The sequence below is a fragment of the Anas platyrhynchos genome, chromosome 28 (genome assembly GCF_047663525.1).
Source record: "Anas platyrhynchos isolate ZD024472 breed Pekin duck chromosome 28, IASCAAS_PekinDuck_T2T, whole genome shotgun sequence".
Classification (NCBI taxonomy): Eukaryota; Metazoa; Chordata; class Aves; order Anseriformes; family Anatidae; genus Anas; species Anas platyrhynchos.
In genome coordinates, this window is record NC_092614.1 from 2740215 (window position 1) to 2762781 (window position 22567).

Below are 22567 nucleotides of genomic sequence, written 5' to 3' on the forward strand. Positions count from 1 at the left end.
TGCATTGCTTTAAATTCCACCTGTGTGGCATTGGTTAAAGCTCTTTTTTGGACTTGTCTCCCTCTTTCCTCTCCCAGGCTGTGAAGGCTTCCTATGGCAAAGGCTTCACCTTGTCCATTTCTGCTCTGTTCATCACAACGAAAACTGTTGGTGCCCGTGTGGAGCTGAATGAACAGCAGCTGCTGCTGTGGCCCGGAGATGTCGATAAGCTCCTGTCCACCGACAACCTCCCGAAAGGCAGCCGGGCTCACATCACCCTCGGCTGCGCCAACGGCGTAGAAGCAGTCCAGACTGGGCTCGATCTGCTGGAGTTTGTGAAACTGGAAAAGGCAGGGAACAAAGGGGAGGAAGTGGGGGAAATCGGAGGAGGGAAACTGCAGTATTTTGATAATGGTATGTGGATGCTCGTCCTTTCCAAAAAGATCGATGTGAGGGCGATATTCTCAGGTTACTATGGAAAAGGAAAACTTGTGCCTACGCAGAGCACCAACAAGCGGGGCTCTGCTTTTAGTTCCTGCACCATCATCTAAGAGCATGGGCAGGGTAGCTTTCTTTTTTTTTTCTGTTGTTTTTAAAAGGCAAGTAACTCAGTAACCTTTATAATTGTAAAGAGAAATAATTCTACCTTTACTAAAGTAAGCCCTTTTTGCCAACCCCAGTATGAAGTGTCTCTGGGGAGACAGTTTATTGGCCTCTGGAAGAAAACAAACAACTCCTGACTGACAAAGGAGAGCTGTTGAATAACTGCTGTCAGTAACTGAAGTGTTGCTGAGTGCTTTTAATGGAAGACTTTTTGGAAAGAACGAGCTGTGGTGTTCTGCTTGTTTTCTTCCTTAGAGGAAGATCTTCTATGGTCTTTTATAACTTCCCTATGAACCACAATCGTTAGATCTCTACGTGCCAGCATTGTATGATCAAGCAGTGGCAGACCAAAGCCTGTACATAACTGGTCTGAAGCCAAGTGAAGTGAACTGCATAATGCCTCTCCCCTCTCCCAAACCAGAGGGACTAGAAGTCAGTAATTCCGGTAGCTGAATTACTAGGTAAGAACCAGTCAGACCCAATTATGGGTCACTTCTGTCAAGTGTGGCAGTTACTAATAACTTAGTCTGTAGGAAGAGGATTTGCAACAGACATCAGGGTACCTAAAAGCCTTGCGTGTTCTACCCCAGTTCATGCTCAGGCTTCCTTCAAGTGCAGGGAAGAGACGTGCTGGTGAGCACACAGAAAGAAAGCACGTTGCCAGATAATGTCTGACAGAAAGAAAAAAAAAAAAGAAATCACAGAAGAGGAAACAAGTTAAATCTCAGGAGATGCATTCAGTTCCTGCAACATGGCTCCAGTCCTTTCAGAGCACATGTAAGAGTGGGCAGGACCAAGGACTGTCCCGTGCCCTTGTTTTGTAGGGAACAATCCTGCCTTGGCAGGGAGTGGAAGAGATGAACTAATGTCTTTTCCATCTTATTTTATAGAAACTAAAATCATGTCTGAAGTATAGAACTGTACTTCATGCAAGATTTTACTAGTTTTATCTAATGCACTTGAATGTTAAAAGTTAGGATGGAAGTAACATTGTAATTTAGGAAGTAAATGGAGGTACTGTAACTGCGTAACTTAAGTCTGCTCAAACCTAAACCATTGGCTGGAAAAAAGTTAATGATCAAGTACTTTTGTTATTAAGTCTGTTTTATTAAAGCTTATGTTTTTGCTCTTAGCCAGATTGTTTGTCAGTCATCAGTGGATATGTGGTCACTACTTTACCGTAACAAGAAGCTCAACTAATGGATTCAGGTCAGGACAACAGTTTAAACTCATGCTAGGGCTCAGTGTTTGGTGAACTGCACAGTGAAGTTAATCCGGTATTAATAAATGTAAATACTTACTGTGTTTGACATGCATGTGCTGGGTTCGTATCTGTAAAGGAGCTGTCACATGGGCACAGCCTTCCTGTAGCTGTGCGCGCTCAAACCTGCATTGCTCAGGAAGCCCAACTCAGCCTGTGCAAGCAGCATTTCTCCTCTGAACATTTAAAACAAAATCAAGGAGTGCTTTGGGCTAATCTGATAAACACTCCATGTTTTCTAGCAAAGCAAAATAGTTCCTGCTGCTGCAAAAAGATGTAATCCCCCCTTACCTTCAAGGGATTAAGAGTTGGCTAGCTTCTGCACCAGGAGAGTTGCGAGTGCCATGTGAGAAGTCTCATGCGGTTTTGTTCCATCAAAACTATAAAAAAAAAAATTAACAGCATCTGCCCAGGACAGCTCTTGAGAGTATGCAGGAGCATGCTGAGCCACCTCTCCCTCCAGTGCTCTGGTAACACAACTCAATGCTCCAGCTCACATCCAGCACTGAAATGCACAGCTGGAGCATCTTGTTTATTTGCCTGTTCAAGAACAACAGTGAGACTGTCGTCATTTAAGTTTTTATTAGTTTGTACATCATATACAGTTTATAATAAAGTAAACCAATTGCATATGGTTTCGCTTCAGTCTGTGATATTCTTCATATAAACACATCATTATGAATTATGCCTAATGAAGTAAACAACAAATATTCACATTTTTACCATTCACATCCTAGAAAGGTAAGGGTCCAAAGAGGGACAGTGTTCATACCAATGTGAAGCCTGCCTTAGAGAGGATGACGTGTTTGGCAAAGCGATCTGGATAGTGATTGCTCCATGCAAGACTCCTTTCCTCCCCCAGGAAAGGTAGGATATTTACACTGAGGTAAACATTCAGAATCTCTTTTCAGATAAATACTGCAGCACAGGGTCTACTGTCCTCTCCAAGTCGGCTTTACATCAGCGTCCGGTTGTCTGACTACTCCTTAATGTCTTTACAACAAAGCAGATACGCATGCAATGAAGGTGCTCGGTTTGCTGTTTCGCACTCAACCCCCCCACCATTGCTTCACGCGATTTTCTCTTTTAAGTATGAGTTTTTAAGTGAAAGCAGGGACTAAGACGGAGTAAGCAACGTAAGATTGGCTATGCAAGACCTGCAGAGGCAGCATCCAAGCTCTCCCCAAGTACTGCCCTCCCGAGCCACCCTGAATGCACCAGCTCTAGCTCACTGCTTTGCAGCCTGTGCCTCGACTCGGTGCCCTCTCACCACTCACACAAGAGCTTTCCATCAGAGGTCAGATCCTCTAGAGAGAAGACGTGCCTAGCACTGCTCCAAGAAAGGACAACCTTGTCCCTGAATGCAGGCCAAGCTGAGGAAAGCCGAAGCATTTCGCATCATCTCCCACGCCACGCACAGCTCCTGCTGCCCTGCTGAGCAGTAGGGAATTCTCCAGATTTCAGCAGCTGCTGCATGTGAACGGCCTCTGGGGGAAAGGAGGGTCACAGACCTGCTACGGCTGAGTTTGTCACCTTTCAGACCTAGTTACAGCACGGCTATAACAAGGCGATGGAGCTCAGCACTACTTGGAGAGGCTCAAGTAGGTGCAGTCCACGAGCTCTCCTTTTCCCTAAGGAAGGGAGGGGAGGGTACAAGGCACAAATTGAATCGGGATGAAAGCCATCCGCTTGAAGATAAGCGAATATCTTTAGTTCTTAAGCTGAGGAAGTGAGTTTGAAGGAATAAGCAAGCCACGGCGTGGTCCAAATGCTTTGGTCATTCAACTAGTTGAAGACTGATTTGGCCGAGCAGCCCCCGACGCGAGGCTGGCTCAGAGGCCAGAGCTCGCAGGTGGCAGTTTCTTTATCAGAAACAACACAACAGCACGGGTGCTTGCACTCCAAATCCCAGTCAGACACAGAAAGCTCCGAGGGACTTCCAATATTCCACCGCTAATTAATACTGCTGTCCCTAAACCATTCTTCCCCACCCAGTTTGCATTAATGCAAGTATTTACAAAACAGTCAGAAGCCTTTAGAGCACAGGATCCAGCTTTATAGCAACATTTCCAAGTTCACAAAAAAAAATCATGTACTTTCCTATGTATACGTATAGCAGAAACAATCAGAAAAGCCTGTCAAAACGGGCAGCCAGAAGCATCCTAATGGGCTTTGCAGCTGATTTCAAGTCCAGGTTCAGCGAGTCTGGAAAGGACTTGCAACACTCCCTGCAAAAGGTGGAGCTGAAACAGCATCAGATTTGGAAAGTAAATCCACACAAGAAACAAACAAAAACACACCAGGCTTTGTGGTCTAGAGGTCAGATCATTGTACATGCAAGTATCTCCCAAACACTAACATTACCGACACATTTTTTTCATTTTTCAAGCATGAAACTGCTTCCATCTTCATTTGAATGCAGCTGCACTCTGAAACCAGCCCCACAGCAGCTCAGACACCACAAGATCATGATGGAGACAGGGAAATAAAGGGAGGGTAACAGGCCAATGCTCCTCATCTCCTGGTAATGCTCCAGTCACAGCCTCACCCAGCCTCGCTTCACACAGCTCAGCCCGCTGAGGGACTCCTCATGCACACATTTTTCCTGTATTTCACATCTTTCATCGCCAACAATTGCGCTGTCAGTTATCGAGCTGCTCATTAGCCATCGCGTTCATCTCCTCTCATCGAAGACCCTCCCTTCAGCACCGACCTGGCCTGCCTTTCAGCCACCTCACCTCTGCTCCCCCGGGGTGATTCCCATCAGCGGGCACCCTTACAGCACCAACTGCTCCCTTTCCAAAACGCCAAGCAGGAGCTGAGGCCCGAGGGGCAGACGCACGAAACAAAGCCAAAGATGCTCAGCGGCTGCACTGCAGGCGATGGGAGCTGGGAGCTCACCAGGCAGGTCAGGGAACAGCCCCTGCGCATGGGAAAGTCTGGGGGCACCTTTTAGTACGTTTTGATGTTGATTAAGGCTCTTCCTGTAATGCCAAAACCCAAACCTTTCAGTAATGACAAGGACTGACCTCCACAAAGCCCCTTCCTCATTAAAAGAGGGGGGCTTTGCCAGCAGCTTCTTGCACGTGCCACGTTCCCGTGGTGCCCCCCAGTCTCCAAAGGGAAGAGCTCACTGCTAAGCAAGGCTCGACTCACACCCCCCTGTGCTGGTGTTTCACAGCTATCACCTACGTTAGCTCTTTATCACTCTAGAAAAAGCAGAAGCATCATATCATTAAGGTATTTATTAATTATCTCTGTGGCAAGATCCTATGCCTGGTAGCTGCTATCGAGCCAAAGGAAGCCGGGGAGCTCTGCAGAATGGTAGCAGCTGGAAAAACGGCACCAAGGCTCCCTGTGGCCATGCACAAACCACAACCCACGACACGTTCTGTAACTACCAGGTGTGAAAGGCAACGTTTCCAGCAGTGCACATCCACGGGGATTTTTCTGGAACAAGCACAGTCCCGTGTCCCCCAGCCGTGCTCAGACAAGACGGAGGCCACAACGCCGGCGCACCTCTACCTCCACGCTCTGCTGCTGTCCTGAGGTAAGGGGAAAGTCACTGAACGCCCGTCAGACCCCAACGCACTGTGCAAAAAGTTTATGCAAAAAGCATGTGTTTGCCTTCAGTTTCAATCACGCAACAGCGCTCCTTGGAAAAGTCTTGGCACTCACCACGTTAATATTAAACTACTTTAAATCATGCATTCAGGTACAGGTTCATAAATATCTGCTGTACACGTTTCCTCTCTCAGAGAAGCCATTCCATTTCCATCCTCCAAGGAATGGTCTCATTCACAACCTGGAGAGAAGAAAGCCTGTCATACTCAACTGGAGGGGGGGAGGCAGAAATAATAATAATAATAATAAAAACCACACTGACAAACGCAGTACACAGCTCTGCATGGTGACAGAAGACTGAGAGAAGTCCGAACTGTACAGTAATTATCGACACACACAGGACGACACGTTATGAATCCGGAATGCCACACTAAAATAACTCCTGTAAACTGATTTACAAGTGCCACGAGAACTGGAGAAGTCTCAATGTGCATAGACCAGGATTTTAGTTCACCAGGTATTTACCATTCCAGAGCCTGAAAAATGCTGGGACCTTATTTTGCTCTCAGTGCAATCCGGGCGAGTCCATCACATTACACTGATGCAAAGGAAGTTTGAATAAACATTGCAGAGTTTATTTTTGGAAATATTACTTAACGTTGGCTCATTTTAAAAGCTGACTTTTGAGTGAGTTATAAAATGCTTCCTTTATTCTGCAGTACTAGAATTTAAGCCCTTAAATCTTCCCTCTATGAAAGCGGATTGTCAAAAGTTCTGACACACCAAAAACCACAGGACTGCAGTCCTCAGCAGCAGCACCACGACACTATTGCAACTGTTGGAAATGGAGTTCACTTGCATTGCGGTCTAGCAACTCCGTCCAACTGGACGGGACAAGTACAGCCCTCAACTGGAAGGAAGACAAAGATGTCAGCGTTCAAAGTAATCGTTTTGTGCAATGAAGTCATTGCAATTTTTTGTTCCTGCAGTCAGAAGATAACTCAGGTATTTATATAAAAGTTAGCGTCAGGTTTCTCTAGGAAAAAGCCTTGCATGGATTTCTACGAACACGTTTTCTCACCCAAGCAAAATTCAGCTCTACAAATGTCACTACACTACAGCAGGTCAGTTCAAAGATACTCTGCATACAACAATGCTTCGAGCCTCTGCCCCTTCACGCTGGTGTTGGGGAGTGCCAACACACTTTCTTTCAGAGCCCAACTTCTGAGCAAGGCTGCCTGAAGCTGGCAGACAACGCCACGCGCTGTGCTCCAGAACTGCTTTAGCGAGAGTGTTCAACTTGACCAAAGCACCTCTGAAGAAAAGATTCTTCACTTTCTAGAAAACCGGGCAGAATTCTGGAAGCAGTCCTCTCTCAGCTGAGGTCTTGCTGTAACACTACGTTTATGGTGAAAAATAGAAGAGCATTCACGTTAACGGGCAGTACCACTGAACCAAATCCATTTTCAATTCGAGGTGGTGCAGCTGCACGCAGCTCCAGGCTTTAAGCTCATCACTCCAGCACTTGTCCTGACATTGTGCAAGAGAAGCAAGTGACAGACTGTCAGTTCAGGGTTTGACTTTGCATTTTCTTGCTTCTTTGGACTAGTAAATTACTTCTATTTGAGAACTACTTGACTAGTTTAACAGATTTGTACAGTTCTTGTAAACATTATGAGAACACACTGCTGCACGCACACAGTAACCATTTTCAATTAATAACCTGAATATTACGTTGCATTTCTTCAAAGCTAAAAAGAGCTCATCCACGTTACGGATCAGTAACACAAAAATCAAACAAAGAGTTTAAACCCAAGAAAATCAAGTTTAGCACAGATATTAAATGTTCAAGTAGATTAATTAAAAAACATACGGTGAAAAAATTCAGCCCAGAGCAAATTCAACATTCCCTTAAAGAGGACAATTCATGGAGTGGAAACACAAAGCCCTTAATTCTAGCTGCATCACAGGGAATTCTCACATAAGCTGCTCTTTTAAATCCAAAGAAGCATTTCTCTCTGATACAAAATTTTTAAGCTCACACATTATCGATTAAGTTAATGCCCAAGTGTACCGTTCTGGTAGAACCATGGCAGAAAAAAAAAAAAGAGACATCTTTCAGGTAAAATGCAATTGTATGAAGTTTGATTGAATCTTGGCAACATTTTCAGAAGATTAAGATAACTTACAAGTTACTACAAACCCTAGACATGCTGCCATATCGCACTTTGGAGCCAACCAAAACAAAACAGGAGATTACTTCACCCTCTCACACGGCAAGTTTCCAGGAGGACTTCAGGGAAATCCTCTCTGCTGAGGAGCAGGAACAGTCTGAAAGTACGGGCCAGCATGGAGGGACCAAAAGATTCAAAGCTTTATTTCTTTTAATAAAGTTAACAGTAAAACAAAATTCACAAGCCTTTCCCTCCCCGAGCTGGTTTCCTCTTCACACACAAAAGCACACAAAACAGAGGTCTCCAACCGAGAAAAATGAAACTGCTCTAAGTACAATGAGACATGATGAAGGAAGGAGTCTAAAGTATGTCCGTATTCAAGGCTAAAATAAGCAGATCAGGTATATGTGTTTGTTTGTTTTTAGCCAAACTGGAAAAAGAAATTTCCAGGCCCAGAAGCTGAAAAAGAAAATGGAAGATATTAGCACTTTCAAAGTTCAAAGGCAACATGGTTAAACACCATTCTGCAGTAGCTGGATGCCAGGCCAGCACTTAACCCAAACAAAACCATTTGGACAAGTGGGAGAGATTTTAGCTATGATTTCCAGCAGCTAAATTCCAACAGGTAAGAGTGGATTACTGGTAATAGACAAATTTACAAGGATGAAGGTAAATGGGACACAAACCATGCAAGACTTTCCAAAATGCACTTAACAAAAGACATTATGGAACACAAAATTCCCTAAGGGGCACACTGATATTAGGTAAGTGCTGAGACCTTGCTTGGTGCTGTATAAAACCGTCTTACTCCACCATGTGTGAAGAAAGCCTGACCACACTTGAGGTTTGAAGGGACATGAGCAACAGCTCCTTCACTGCCTCCACTCACCTCAAACTGTCTGAAGGCAGAGACCCTCAGGAGGATTCAGTCTTACAAATGTTGAAGGAGAGAGTTGTGTGACACATATGCACAGGACTTCTGACCAAGAACTGCCTTTTTTTGTTGAGCAACAGGAACTGTATCCGAGCTATGGTCAACTACTTACAAGCAGTAAACACCACTCAGAGAGCCCATGCCTACAGGCTACTCGAAAAGGGAACCTTTTGAACATAAAAACTAGAACCAGCCATCAGCTGGGATGCTGTGCAAGGCCTTCCAAGAGCTTGCACACACTTTTATGTAGAAAAGCCAAATTCTATTTTCAAACAGCACATCAAGCTTGGGGAAACTTGGCCGTCCTGTCAAGCTATTTGTGTACTTACCACTTCCAAAGCTAACAGTAGGACACTTCCACCTACCTTCAAAACTGAAGCCACCTGGCCCACCGAAGAAGGCCTTAAAGATATTATTTGCATCGAAGTCTACAGGGAAGAAAAGGAAGTCGTAAGATGAAGTAAAACAGATGGTTACAGCTTACAGTTTAGAAACTGCTTCTTAATTGAAGGTCCATAAAGCATTTTTTAAATGGACAAAAAGCTGTAAGCTGGCTTTGTCCACTATAATGCAGCAGCAGAGAGCTCTGCTATACTGTACTACAGCACATTATGGGGCTACTGACTGGCAGAAAACAGGTAAAAACAACAGCTGTGAGACAGTTCCAGTCATGAGAGCAACCTAACAACTCTGGATAAGCAATATTTTGGACCAAAACCTTTCTGTGATGTGATTTTACATTGCCTACGAAACACAGAAGCTTCTGCGTAATGGTACCTACTATCCAACAGCTCTGTCAAAGATAATCTGGATTATATGGCACCTATTATCTGCAACTTCAAATAGTCATTGCATATCTGCCATTCAAATACTTCTGCAGACCAAGCCAAGCCACTTCACAGGATTATTACAATTGAGAGGTCAAGAACTGCCAGGCTGCTTTAGAGGAGAAGGCAGACTAAATGGTCTAATCTTTTTAAAGGCTGCTACTATAGAATACCATAAATACTTACCACCCATGTTCAATCCATCCTCTTCTAGATCTTGTCCACTATCATAGCGGGCCTTCTTCTTGGGATCTGACAGGATGGTAAAGGCTTCACCAACTTCCTTAAATTTCTTCTCCTCTTCCTTCTGTACTTCTGCACTTGCTCCACTGTGTCGGTCTAGTGATATAAAAACAAGCAGGAAAGAAGCTTTGAGTTTCTAGTGTAAATGGAAAATACCACAAATTTCCAGCTGCTACCACAGACTTATTTTAGATTTCTAGCGTCAGAAAACTTGTGTGTCCACGAATTCCCTCTCCTATTTATACTTGGCTGTAAGTGATGGTTGTGGGGAGAAGGGATGTACATGGGAAGAGGGATAAAAGCAACAAATACATGCTTGAAGACAGCCTGTTTCTGCATACCTGGATGATGCATTAGTGCTCTTTTCCTGTAAGCCTTCTTGATCTCATCTTCAGAGGCATTTTTGTCAACCCCAAGGATTTTATAGTAGTCTTTCCGTTTGCTCTTTTTCAGTTCCACCTGTGCATTCTTTAGAAGTTGCTTGTGTTCTAGAAAGAGGTGCAATGCCAAGGGAAAGCAGCTTTAGTGGCAGGCAGTTTTCTGCTTTATAAAAGGCTGACAGACCAACACGTTGAGGTGACCCGGGCTGAAGTATTCAAGTGCCACAAGGAGCCAACCCCCTTGGATTTATAGCCAGGCAGCTAATTAAAGTCTAATTACATTTAATACCATTTCCAAATGTAGGTAAACATCCCAGTGCTATTGAACCAGTATTTGTTACACACTGAACCAGAAGGACAAAGCTAACTCTGTCCATTTAATTTCAAGAAAAGACGACTGTTAAGAATAAAAACCATAACTAGATGGTTTTTGAACATGTTACAGAATATACACGTACAGAATGCTCATATGCTTACCTTTTGTTTTTTCTGTCTGATATACTTTTTCATAGTCTCTTACAGCATCTTCATATTGCTCTGTGTCCATGTAACTGTGGAAAGAAACAATGGTTGACAAGGTGTACTTCACGGAAAATATCAAACGGGGTGCAGGTACAAGCTTTCTGGATGGATATGAATTAAGGAAAATATGTGCACTGGGCTTCAGGAAGAGCAATCATTAGAGGGACCCACAAAGGGTGACAGCTACACTGAATAGAAGCCTAAGCACCTGCAGTTTATGGGAAGTTCTGGCACAGGAGCCTGTTCTCTGGGCTCCAAGCTGAGACCGCAGTCTCATTTGGCAGCACAAGTTCTACTTTAAAGATCTGATAATTACTTCATCCAACAGCAGGAACTAATACCAGCCAGTATCATTTCAAGGAAGCTGGTGCAGCTGTACACCAGCAGCCCTGTTTAGAAGCGACCATCCTGGCACCTCAGAGAGGGATGTGTCCCTGCCTGTTGGCATTTCAGCCCTGCTCACGTCTTACTGTATCACAACTACTTACTGTAATTTAGCAATTACTGAAATGGAGCTTGAGAAAAACACCGAAGGATGCAAATTAAAATGAATGCACAACAAGAAGGCTGCAGTAATGGTTTTGGTTCACCTATAGGCCAGGCAGCTTGGTCACAAACTAGGGAACCATCAGCACTGAGCAAAGGAGCAAATAAATGTGCAGTCAGAACAGAGCTTGATGACTTCTCTGGTTGGTGCCAAGTTACAAGACACACAGACCCAAACATCCTTTGTCCAACTCTCTCAGCCTCACTGTACTACATTGCAGTATTATCTACAGCAGAGATATGTACAGCCTCAGCTGATTTCCCTTATAGTGGAAACAGGCTGTCCCATTTCAAAATCCAGGGTGTTGGAAGCATGAAACAGATAAAATCGATTATTCCCAGCAACCTTTCTGAAACAGCTTAGAAAAGACAGGTTCTCTGGGAGAGAACAACATCTTATATTAGTCTTAAAAAAAAAAAAAAAAAAAAAAGGGCAAGTCAAGCTTGAGAACAAATCTTGCCTGAACACAGCAACAGATAGACAGACCCAGACCCACACAGGCAGGACAGACTGCATACTTTCCTGTCTTCTTGGCGCCACAAGGAAGAGAAACAAATTCAGGGACTCTTAAGACAGAATCTTTTATTCATTTAAGCTTCAGATTTGTTACCCTGTCACTCAGTGCTGTAGGGAAGAGGTTCCTACCCACAAACCTGCTCAGCATGTCCATAATAAACATCTACTTACCATTGTGCTCTCCTCAAGTATGCTTTGATATATGTGTCATCCAGTTTTACTGCATTCGTGCAGTCATCTATTGCTTCTTCAAGTTTCCTAAGCTACAAAGTCAGACAGAAGTTAAGTGAATCCCAATCAGAAAAAAATCTGCTAATCAGCATTGTGATTTTAGGCAAGTGGAAGTTGTATAGAATTTTAGAAAAGTCTCACTGGTTTTGTGGATCTACATCTATGACATTTTTTCCCAGTCCCCAAAAGCACAGATCTTTTCTTCTCTAAGGAAAAACTAGAAGCTTGGCTAGTGAAGTGGTACAACTACATGGTGCTGCTCTACAAAATGCACTCAGAAACAAGGGGCTTCCTGAGAATGATCTGAAGAATAAGATGTCCTGGATTGAAATGGAATAAACTTAGAATTATTAAGTGATTGTTTTCAGACACAAACAACTACATAAAGTGTCCATTAAAGCTGCCTCTGATTTATCCCATTTCCTAGCTCTGAAAACAGCCCATTTCTTGACCAAGTATGAGTGTTGAAAAGCCCCACTGATCGAAGAGGGGCATCAACACAGAGACAGCTGAGGAGGAAACATGCCTAGAGGAAAAGCATGATGGAAATCTGAAGCACTGTCAAGCAAATGCTTCGCTGGAGAGTGCATTACCAAAATACAACAGCAACTCCAACAAAGGTGTAAAATTTTAAGTTACGTCAGATTGTTTTAGATCAAAAAATGAAGCAAGACATGATCTACAAAAAAAAACCAACACACAACCCTCATTACCAGGGAGGAAACAAATAAGGATGCCTTTACGCTGATTAAGATAAGGCCACACTACATTCCTCTACTCCCTCCCACTCTGTGGGAGCATTTGCCCAACTATTTGAGTTTTGCTTCTTTAGGAGTCAACTTCTTTGGCTGTTTGGAACAGATCCAATTGTTGTGCAAGCACAAAAACCTGAAATATTGCCTACAGCACCAAAGGATCCAGCTGCCCCTGGAGTCAGAGAAGCATATGCTTTCCAAAAGAAGTGATGTGGTATTTATAAACTACGTGGTGAGGAATACAACCCGAGATCAAACGCTACCTGCCAGGTGACCATTTCTTACCTTTGAATTAACTGTACCCCGGTTGCAGTAGAGTTTGGCATTTGTTTTTATGTTATTTGGATCTATTCCTAGTGCTTCTGTATACAGTTCATATGCTAGTTTGTAGTTTCCTTCTTTAAATGCTTTATTCCCGTCTTCTTTCTTTGCTTTAAGTGCTTTGGCATTCTGAAAGAAAATACATCCCGGATAAGGACGGTAGGTCAGTGGTTCAGGAATATGAAACACCTTATTTTGCTGGGTAAGAGTCTTTAAACATAATTGTTCTAATTTGGTTTCAGACAACATAGCAGGATACAGAAGTCACAGACTTGCTACAGCAGCTGAAATGAGATGTAAGCATTTTGCTTTTCCCCAAAGAGAAGCGTTGAGGAAGAGCCAGTGCCAGTTACAGGCATTCTCTACATGAACAAAGTTTGCCTAATGTTTAAGATGAGAACATGCCAGTGAAATAATTTATGCATTTAAAAACAATAGGAGCAGGGCCTCACCTTTTGAGAGCTTATACAACTAAATAAATCTTTCAAAACTTGATTAAAGAACTACAACAGAGTAGAAAGGAGGGAAGGAACTTCCTGAAAGAAACAGTGTTTAAATACAGTCAGCCTGTAGGCACTAAATTAAATCTGTCTCAGAAGTTCTTGGAACTGATAGACCTAGCTTTATTGCCCCTTGATCAGATACAGAAACAAAAAAGAATGAAAGGAAAGCAGTCTTCAGAGAATCACAGTATCACAGCCTTCTGAGAAAGAGCTTCCAGCAGCTCACAGTTATATCTAAAGCAGCCCTTTCAGGAAGGACTTGACTCACTATTTGCTACTGGAGATCTGGGGAATGATTATTTTGAGGTACGAAGAAGGGATTGCTTCAGTAGAAGCAAGTGTTTGATTTAAAGAAAAAAAACAAACGTGGTAATTTTGCAGTCCTGACCTCAATGCTCACAACTTACACGGCAGGCAAGACACGCTTTCTCATGATCAGGAGCCATTCTGAGTGCCTGGACAAAGAACTGCACTGCCTTCTCGATACAGTCCTCATAATAAAGGCAGAGACCACGGACATACAGAGCATCTGCATTTGTAGAGTCCATTCGTAAGATGTCACTGTAAAAAACAAACATGTTAAAAAAAGTCACCCTATTGCAGTTTTCTTCTGATCTCCAAAGCATTGCTCCTCTGCTGAGATATTTAATTAATTTATCAAGTCTGTGGCAGGGTTATTAGCTGAGCCTAAGTACAGTTTCCCAGTACAATTAACTGAACAGGGGATAAACTCAGGCAAATTTCCCCATCACAATTTGCATTAAGGGATTTTATTTATTTATTTATTTATATCCCCCATCCATTTCAGGTGGTGAAGTATTAGTAGACAGGACATACCACCAGCTGTTACACAAGTTGTAGGCTTTAAAGATGCTCACCTTGCTACAGACTGTGCTTCTGGGTAGCGACCCAGTAGTGCTAAACATTCGGCCTTGAGGATTTTGAATCGGTGACAAGCAGGAGCAAACTCCAATGCACGATCCATACAAAATACAACCTGATGTGAGAAAAACATGAACGTGAACAAAGCAAAGATCCAAAGGCTTAGTTTGAAGGATTGCCCCATTGCCACACTTGAGATTCCGTGTTTGTCTTTGAACAGGAAAATAAGTGTGCAGACAACTCTTCTGCTGGATGTATGTACTTCATTAAAAGTCTTCTTTATGAGCATTTTTTTTTTTTTATTATTTTTTAAGGGCTTTGTGTTTAAAGGTCTGTGGCCCCTGCTGTGTTACTACACCACAGCACTATACGGAGGATTCGAGGAACACCTGTGCAAGTTCCATCCATTTAACCCTTCTGAAACTGTGGGCCCCAAAGAAGCAGCCAAGGAAGACAATTCTGCCCCTGTTTTCTGCATTAGAAAGACATGTGGGAGGGACAGAAATTCAATAGATTGAGACAGTTTGGACTGGACAGAACACAAAAAAGTACAGTGCAAGGCCTGATCTTACACTGGTCTGACTGCAATGGGCAGGGTGATCTAATAGGTCTTTTCCATCTCTGCCTCTCTGGTGGGGACATCTGCATGAGAACAGGGTCATTGTTCCACCAAGGTTCATCTGCTTTCCCGGCCCGTGACATCACGAGGGCCCGCTGTGGGAAGCACTGTGCTCCAGACTGAGAAGCCAAAGGCTTCTGGGTGAGGAAGAGCAAGAGCAGCTCCAGAAACAAAGATCACATTTCATGTAAGCCTTCCCAGTGAAGCAAGACAGTAGAATTAAATTATTAAATGCAGTTACTGACAAAACCTGTATCAAATACTTCATGGTTCCACTCACCCTACAAAGCCTGAACCAGTCACCCTCTTTGCTTTTCGTTTGTTCAGTGCTATGAGACCATGAGCTCTGCCATTTTCACAGATACTACAGTTCATGGCCCTCCTTCAGCAGCTGAAGTATGTTGTACAGCACCTCCCATCAGGACGCAGCTAGTACTGAGCAGGGGGATTAGACGTACATCTGGCTGAACTGGCCAGGTATGATATTTTCTTAATGCTACAGGAAACAATCAAGTCAATCTTACCTTTCTGAAATCCCGTTTCTCAAAATCCACTTCAGCTATTTTTTCATATTCTAGCACGGTACTGGCATTCTTTAGCTGAAAGACAGCAGAACACAGTAAGCCTTGCAGGACAGTCAGTAGCCTGTAACGCCACCAAGCACATAAGTGACCAATCCCTAAAGTGTTGTTGGAGCAAAAACTACTGCAGACCAGGAAACAAGAATGCAGATCACAAGAATACTTTTGCCAGCATTAAAATCAGTACGAACTCACGGGACCCAACTGGTAGCCCAAGAAAACGTACACTTGTGAATGAGACACAAAAGAGGCGGCAGCCTTCTACGTACTGCTTCATCCAATTCCATGCTCTCTTATCACCATTCTTCCCCTAGTATGCTGGGGAAAGACCAGTTTTCTCTTTTCTTAGCAGAAAAGCATGGAGGCTATCATGCACAGAAGTAAACTATGCAACCTGTCGGTTTACTGCAAAACAGAGACTTCGACACCACCTCATTTTTTCATTACATCACCCAATCATTACTAACCATGCCCGTGATTCCACCTTGCAAATTAGAAGCAAAAGACCTGCCAGTTCAATCCATTTCCTTTGACAGCCCCATCTCCCAGGAGTATTTCAGCTTTCAGAACCTCTTACCTCTTGCTGTGCCTGAGTATTCTTATGATCCAGTTCTAAAACTCGTTGAAAGCAGCGGCTGGCAGCCATGGCATTCCCTAAGGAAAGATGGCACTTCCCTTCCCGTAGATGGCCCTGAGAAGACAATTAAAAGGGAGTTGCAAGAGCTGTAATAGGAGGAAACAAGGGCATTCAGACGTGTACCAAATATGAATTTTTCCCACGTACCCGTACAAAGCTGTCATCCAATCTGACAGACTGCTGAGCATCTCCCAGTGCTTCTCGGAATCTCCCCAACATCATGAGGGTGGCAGCTCTGTTACCATAATAACTGGCATTGTTGGGACAGGTATCTGGAGAAAATGTAAGAGCACTGAGTGTAATGTAAGCAGCATACTCAAAAGTCATTGTTGGATTCAAAATCCTTCCCACTTCATGACACCTGAGTGGCCTATGACGGTGCATGAGGGCTTAGAATTGCAAATCAAACTATTGCTCCTCAACTAGACACAGGATTTAACTCATATAGAGCAAAAATTTGTGGCACTTGGCCTGGCAGTACCGATAACCCTGCATTGGGACAGAAAGCTGGATTGTTTCTTGCTAAAAATATCTAGGGTAAAGGACAAGCAAAAAAAAGCTGCAAATGACCCACATGAGCACTAACTTGCATTATCAACCTGGTGAAGTTTTGCAAGGCAATTAAAGCCAGCAAAAAGCTTCCATCCAGCATGTGCTGTTAGAAACCCTGCTGGTGTATTTGGAAATCAATAACCACCTTTGACTTTTAGACACTATTCAGCAAAGATCATCATCATCACCAACTGCTCTCACCTATGGCTTTTGTGTAGTAGTTGTACGCTTCGTTGTAATCTTTCTTGGCGTAGTATGCGTTTCCTTGTTCCTTGAATGATTCTGCTTCTCTGAAAGGAAGTAAAACACAAGGGACAGAGCATCAGAACACATTCTGACCAAAACAAAATGATCCCCAAGCAATCTTGTTACAACTCTTCAGCGTTCCGAACGCTTGTAGCTGGTTGCTGCAAGATTTACTCTGTATGCACTGCTCATGAGAAAAGAGCACACCACATCCTTCTGGCTGTCGGATAGTTCAGCACTTGACTAGGGCTGTGAACAGGGACACAACCAACTCAGCCGAGCATTACAGGTGTGCAATAGCAGTCCAACCACACCTTTGGACAACCTTCCTTCAGTCGCCTCTAGAGCTGAGCAAAAATTCAGGTGGATGTGGTTAACCAAGTAGCCTACTTGCCTAAGCGATGCATAACCTTAGTAGTCATCAAAGTCAAAAAACTGAGTGTTATCTTTCAGAAGCAGCCCCATATTGAGAAGCAGGGCCAAGAACAATTTCTACATTCAAAAGACAGCTAAATAGAGGAGAAATACGGGCACAAGTCTCAAGGAGAAGCTTGGCACTGCCTTGGCAACAGGTCCAGAAATAGTCCTCACACTCAAGAGCAAGCATTTGCAGAGATAGGACATTTAGAAACACACAACATATGGTTTAAAGCCGCATCCCTTAAACTCTTGAAAGCAGTTTCCCCTAATGGAAATTAAATCCTTCCCTATCTTCTACCTTCATTTTAGATCAGCAGTCTGAGAGAGAACTCGTACCATGGTGTTGTGACGTTTAATTCAGTTTTACTGAATCAAATTCAGTGATTTAATTCACTCACTTCCCTCCTAGACTCATGTGTCAACACGACGAGACCGGCTCAAAAGCGGCATCGCCATCTCCAAGACGCAGCAGTCGCTGCTCGTGCCGTGCCTTTGAGCCTCCACTGCTGTAGCCAGAGCAACAGGCACTGCTTGTCCGCTGCCTGGAGCACTTGTACAAACAGAACTCTGTCCCCAAACATCAGGGCTAGGACTAGCTCAGGCTCCCTGCTCAGTGCCCTACCAGGGGTGCAGCCGGCACATCTACGAGCCCCAGCAACCAGCGGCAAGCAGCCCAGCCAAAGTCACCTGCACGGGGCAATGCACATATCACGAGATGTACAGTTGAAGCTGACCATCACAGGTCATCCTACTCCTCTTTGACAGACCGCCAGCTGATCTGAATATAGCCTTTGCTGAAACGACGAAGCAGAGGCCAAGGAAACTAAAATAGCCGGGTGCACGGAGCGGAGTTGCGCTTGCGGGCTCAACCACGGGCAGCTTCCAGGCTGTGCCGAAATGCTTCAGCATTTTCTTGAGGGAAGGATCCAGAAGAGAAGGTGTCTCTTTGCACCACTTACTGCGGCAAAGCTATTTACAGGGAAATCCAGGGTAAACAAATCCAAGCCAAACCAGAGAACACGGGGACAGAGCGAGGAGTCGCAGGGCTTTTTATACACAACTACTTTCATCCGATTCCAGAGCAAGCACTGGCGCATCAACTGCTCGAGAGCAATTCTGATGCCTGAGGAGCTTTATTTTGGTATCTGGAACTACAACTCTAACAGCCAAAGGCCCGAATCAGAGCAAGTCTCCAGCCTATCAGGTGCTATAAACACTGAGATAATCTTTCCCTTTAAAATTCTAGGCTGATCTGTCACATATGGTATAACGTAAGCGATCCAGGTCTTCGTTTCTGTGCACCTTTACAAAATTCAAAATGAGATGCATCTTCGGGCAAGTTTCAGGACAGGGCTTTGCCCAGGGGAAGCAAAGACTCATCGTTGATAAATCTTATCCTTAGGAAACCTAACAGGACAGAAGCCGACTGTCTTCACAGAAGGCTGTAGCTGCAAAGCATTCAGTGGAAAAGCAGCGGGGGGCTTACTGTGCACTGATGCCATCCCATTTCTCTGCGCTATCGTGAGCAGCCTCTATCAGTACAGAAAACAAAGATGGGAAGGAAGGCTGCATTTTAACAAGCTGCCAAAATCAGAGACCTGAGGGTGCTGAGCAGGTCTGATAAGAGTCCACCACCGCTTTGCATTTCTATTTTGGAAGTACCTAGAGATCGGAGCATCACGTGGGAGCTGCAGTTATCTGCTGGGAGCTGCGCTCCCTACGAAGCTGCCAACCCAGTCTCCTCTCCAAAAGGGGGAAAACGCTGCCACGGCCCCGCAGCGACCGCAGGGCACGGCTCAGAGAGGCAGCGCGGCACCAGCAACGCTCAGCGAGCCTACTAGGGAGAGAACAAAGGGAATTGTGTTGCAACAAGTTCACATGTTTTTAACCTCATTGAGGCTTGCCATTGGCCATTCCCACACAACCGCCTCATGCAAAGGGTTGTTTTCACAGAAACAGCACAGTTTTGCCAGCTGGCAGAACAATAGACACAGGGAGCTGCCACTCCGAGGGCCTGGGGGGCCGCAGCTCCGGTACGTGATGTTGGCTTTCATTTTTAAGTTTCACTCTCAATTACACTCGTGGCACAGGCCAGACGCACCCCTCCGGTAACTCTGTTGATGTCAAACAACGGAAACGCAACGTAATCACACTGGCATGTTTCAGTGCAGTAGGATGAGGAAGGAAGAGGGTGCCAAAGAAACGGGTCGGCGCAGGGCTCAGCGGATCCTCTTGCCACTGCTCCTGAGGTCAGCAGCACGGCGCTGCACGAAGGCTGGTAGGTGATGTCCTCCTTCGTCCGGATGGAGAAGTGGCGTCCCTCCTGCTCCCCTGCGGGCTGCTCTCAAGGTCTAGAAGCCATTATGGGCTTGCTGCATGGATGTGTCTCCTAATCGGTGGGGCTCGTGCTTTGTATGATCAAAAATGGGTCCAACAAAACCTTTTTTATTGACTATTACACATCAAGCACTTCAAAATGCAGTGGAAGAAAATAACCAGCAATTCTGCTCTACCCTGGCAGTGAGAAGTTTAACCAAAAGACTTTGTTTCTGTACTTATAAACAGGAAAGGAAATCACAGATCCCGTTTACATACCTTCACTCAGAAACTCCTCGTTGTATGGTCTAAAGAGAAGGATGAAGGGTATTAATGGCAGAGCTCATCTCTCTGAGCCTCTGCAGTAACCTGCTTAGCCGACCAGCCCCTGATTCATAAGTCTTTCAGCAATTTTACCTGTCATGTCAGAAGGAAGCACTGCCTAAGAGCTGGAGGGCTGGCTGCCAGAACACCCCGTCTGCCAACAAACTGCTGGGAAGAGTTGGGAAAATGGGAGAAAGAAAACAGATGCAGAGCAAAACCAACTCTCACAAAGCACCAGCATTATGAAATGCTAGAAAAAACATGCGAATACAAGAAATACTCACTTCTACTCTTTTTTTTTGGTCTGTTTCCCTTTTATGCCTTTATTTTAGCACAGATTGATAGACCAACAAGTCACAACACCTCAGCTACCTGTGGCAGAAAGGAAACATGCAAATATCTCTATTGCTCACATAGCTTAAAGCTTCATGATGAAAAAAGATGATGAGAGGAGAAAAAAAATTCCTCCGCAGCACAAAGGCAAAGCCAGTCGCTGGAAATGCAGAGCTTGTGGTCTGAGATCCTAGACACAGAAGAGAAGCATCTCGCCCCAGTTGTGCTCCACTGACATAGAAAGCACACAGAAAACAGTTCTTGTTTACCACTTGCCATAACAAGAAAAAATGCAGATCTCCTGATATCACTGGTAATTGTTCCAATCCAAACAGATGCTGCAGCCTGAATGAGATCATTCTGCATCTCGCACTGATGTAGGCTGCATTCCCCACTTGCTACTTTTGAAACTGAAGAAGAATCGTGCTTTGCTAAAAATACGCCCCAGGCTGAATGGGTTGCTTTGTTCGGAGTGGGTCGTGTCTTCTCAGGGCCTCTCCACATCGAACGCCAAAGACAGGGAAGAGCCACCCCGAGGACCTTGGGAAGAAGCTGGTCTTTCATTGCTTGCGTGCACCAAGGGCTCACAGGGAGGGAACTGTGTGTTGTAACTCTCCCCCCGTGAAACAGTCATTTTTTTTTTTTTCTCCCTTTTGTAACATTTGTCCGATTCTTCTCCCGTCACCCTGGAAGACCTGCTGTCGAAGCAGACAGCAGCCACCCATCTCTCATGCTCCTCTGGTGCACCCAGAGGGTGCCACCACCACCCTCCTGCCCCTCGCCACGCCGGCGCTCGCTGCCTGCCTGGTGGGAGAAGGAGCCGTCACAAGGCTCCCTCTATTCCCCGTGCCCTCTGCTGAAAGCTCAGCCCCTGCTCGTTCGCAGAACAGCCGAGCTATGAGAAGCAGCCAGCCCGCGCAGCAGCGACACAATCCCACGTTTGCCTAACAACTTCTGCCTCCTCCTCAGAGCTCGCACACGCGGCCCCCACGCGAATGCCGATTGCGGCTTCCACCCCTCCTACTCCAGCTCAGAGGGAAGAACACGCAGACCTACCTTGCAAGGCACCTCGTTTTCCTAAACCACCGGGATCTGAAGTGGAAGCACCTCCCAGACCTCGCTCCTACACTAATATAGGGGTACACTCACTCAAAGCCACGCCATCCAGCTAAAAATTCCCCATTTCAGCAGGCAGCATGCTCGGTACCTCTCAGTTCTCACAATCATTACTTCATCTCCTGCCTCCATTACAGAAGAGACACCAAAAAAACCCCACAAAGTAGGATTTAAGGAACACTATGAAATCCTATTAGAAAACTCAAGTATCTCAGGGTCACTGGGGCATTGTCCAAAACCAAGAAACCCAAAGAAATCCCAATTTTAACCGGGCCAGCTTCTGCCCCGTGTACAGCCATGAGGTGCCTTGAGCCTGGCAAATCTGTCAGGCCTCAATTTCCATGGGGATGCCCCAAACCGAAAGGAACACACCTGCCTTTGCCAAGCCATCCTTGCAGAGGCTTCTTCCTTAATAGCACACGGTGCCTCTATCCCGCAGTTTCCTTGTTGAAATCCAGACGAGATTCTCAGCTGTCAGATATTACTCAGCTGCTTGGGTAAAATAAGTTTGGTGATCTCAATACAGTTCACAGCAGGCAGATGTCTAGAGCTTAAAATTAGCTGTCGTATTTGCCACTGGACATACTATACTCTCCCCTCCCTTCTCTCAGGGCTCCAAAGGGAAGCCGAACACTAAGTGAGCCACGGAGATGTTCAGACAATAAATACCTCTCCGTGGGCTTTTTCAGGTTAGGTTTTCACTTTGCAACTGGGGATTTTGAGTGAAGGGAATGTCTAATCTCATTAGTAGTGTTGGTGTTTTCTCTCTGGTGTGCGAAGGAAGATTGCAGGGGCAAAAACAGGCCCCCAAATGCAAAACAAAAAAAATCATCCTGTGATCATCTCCCGGGGTTGGACAAGTCTCACGCTGACCCTATTGCAGCAGAGACCAGAAGGGATATAGAGCAGAACAGCAAACCACACAGCGCATTTCCCTGCACATCAGCACCCCCCATTGAGCAAGGAGTGGGTTTGCTACCAGCTGCGACGGATCAATGGGAATGAAGACATTGACTCACGGCGTGTCCCAAACCAGGGAAATCTCAAGTCTGCGTGTGCTAATACCTGGGGAGAACTTGAGTCTGCGTGTAATAACCCTGTATGGATCCTGTAAAGGCTCACCAACTGAAACACAAAATAGGAAGAGCTGCCTTGGGGCCTCAAGTCTTCCCGCAAGAGTG

General features: G+C 44.9%; 2 protein-coding genes across 7 annotated transcripts in view; one reads left to right on the forward strand and one right to left on the reverse strand.

Moving 5' to 3' along the window:
- Nucleotides 1-2473, forward strand: part of CNP (2',3'-cyclic nucleotide 3' phosphodiesterase) — a 6729-nt gene extending 4256 nt beyond the window's left edge. For all 5 annotated transcript variants that reach the window (XM_027445200.3, XM_027445201.3, XM_072028812.1 and 2 more), the window contains exon 4: nucleotides 78-2473. In XM_027445200.3, the coding sequence (XP_027301001.2) occupies nucleotides 78-530 (453 nt within the window). In that variant the 3' untranslated portion in view covers nucleotides 531-2473. The remainder of the gene's footprint in view (nucleotides 1-77) is intronic.
- The window catches only part of DNAJC7 (DnaJ heat shock protein family (Hsp40) member C7), a 24448-nt gene continuing 4291 nt past the window's right edge, over nucleotides 2411-22567 (reverse strand). For both annotated transcript variants that reach the window (XM_038168673.2, XM_072028813.1), the window contains exons 2-14: nucleotides 16833-16921; nucleotides 16227-16351; nucleotides 16020-16133; nucleotides 15386-15460; nucleotides 14239-14357; nucleotides 13768-13921; nucleotides 12822-12986; nucleotides 11722-11813; nucleotides 10443-10516; nucleotides 9927-10073; nucleotides 9529-9681; nucleotides 8881-8943; nucleotides 2411-8040 (exon numbers count right to left, since the gene is read on the reverse strand). In XM_038168673.2, coding sequence (XP_038024601.1) covers nucleotides 8003-8040; nucleotides 8881-8943; nucleotides 9529-9681; nucleotides 9927-10073; nucleotides 10443-10516; nucleotides 11722-11813; nucleotides 12822-12986; nucleotides 13768-13921; nucleotides 14239-14357; nucleotides 15386-15460; nucleotides 16020-16133; nucleotides 16227-16351; nucleotides 16833-16921 — 1408 coding nt within the window. In that variant the 3' untranslated portion in view covers nucleotides 2411-8002. The remainder of the gene's footprint in view (nucleotides 8041-8880; nucleotides 8944-9528; nucleotides 9682-9926; nucleotides 10074-10442; nucleotides 10517-11721; nucleotides 11814-12821; nucleotides 12987-13767; nucleotides 13922-14238; nucleotides 14358-15385; nucleotides 15461-16019; nucleotides 16134-16226; nucleotides 16352-16832; nucleotides 16922-22567) is intronic.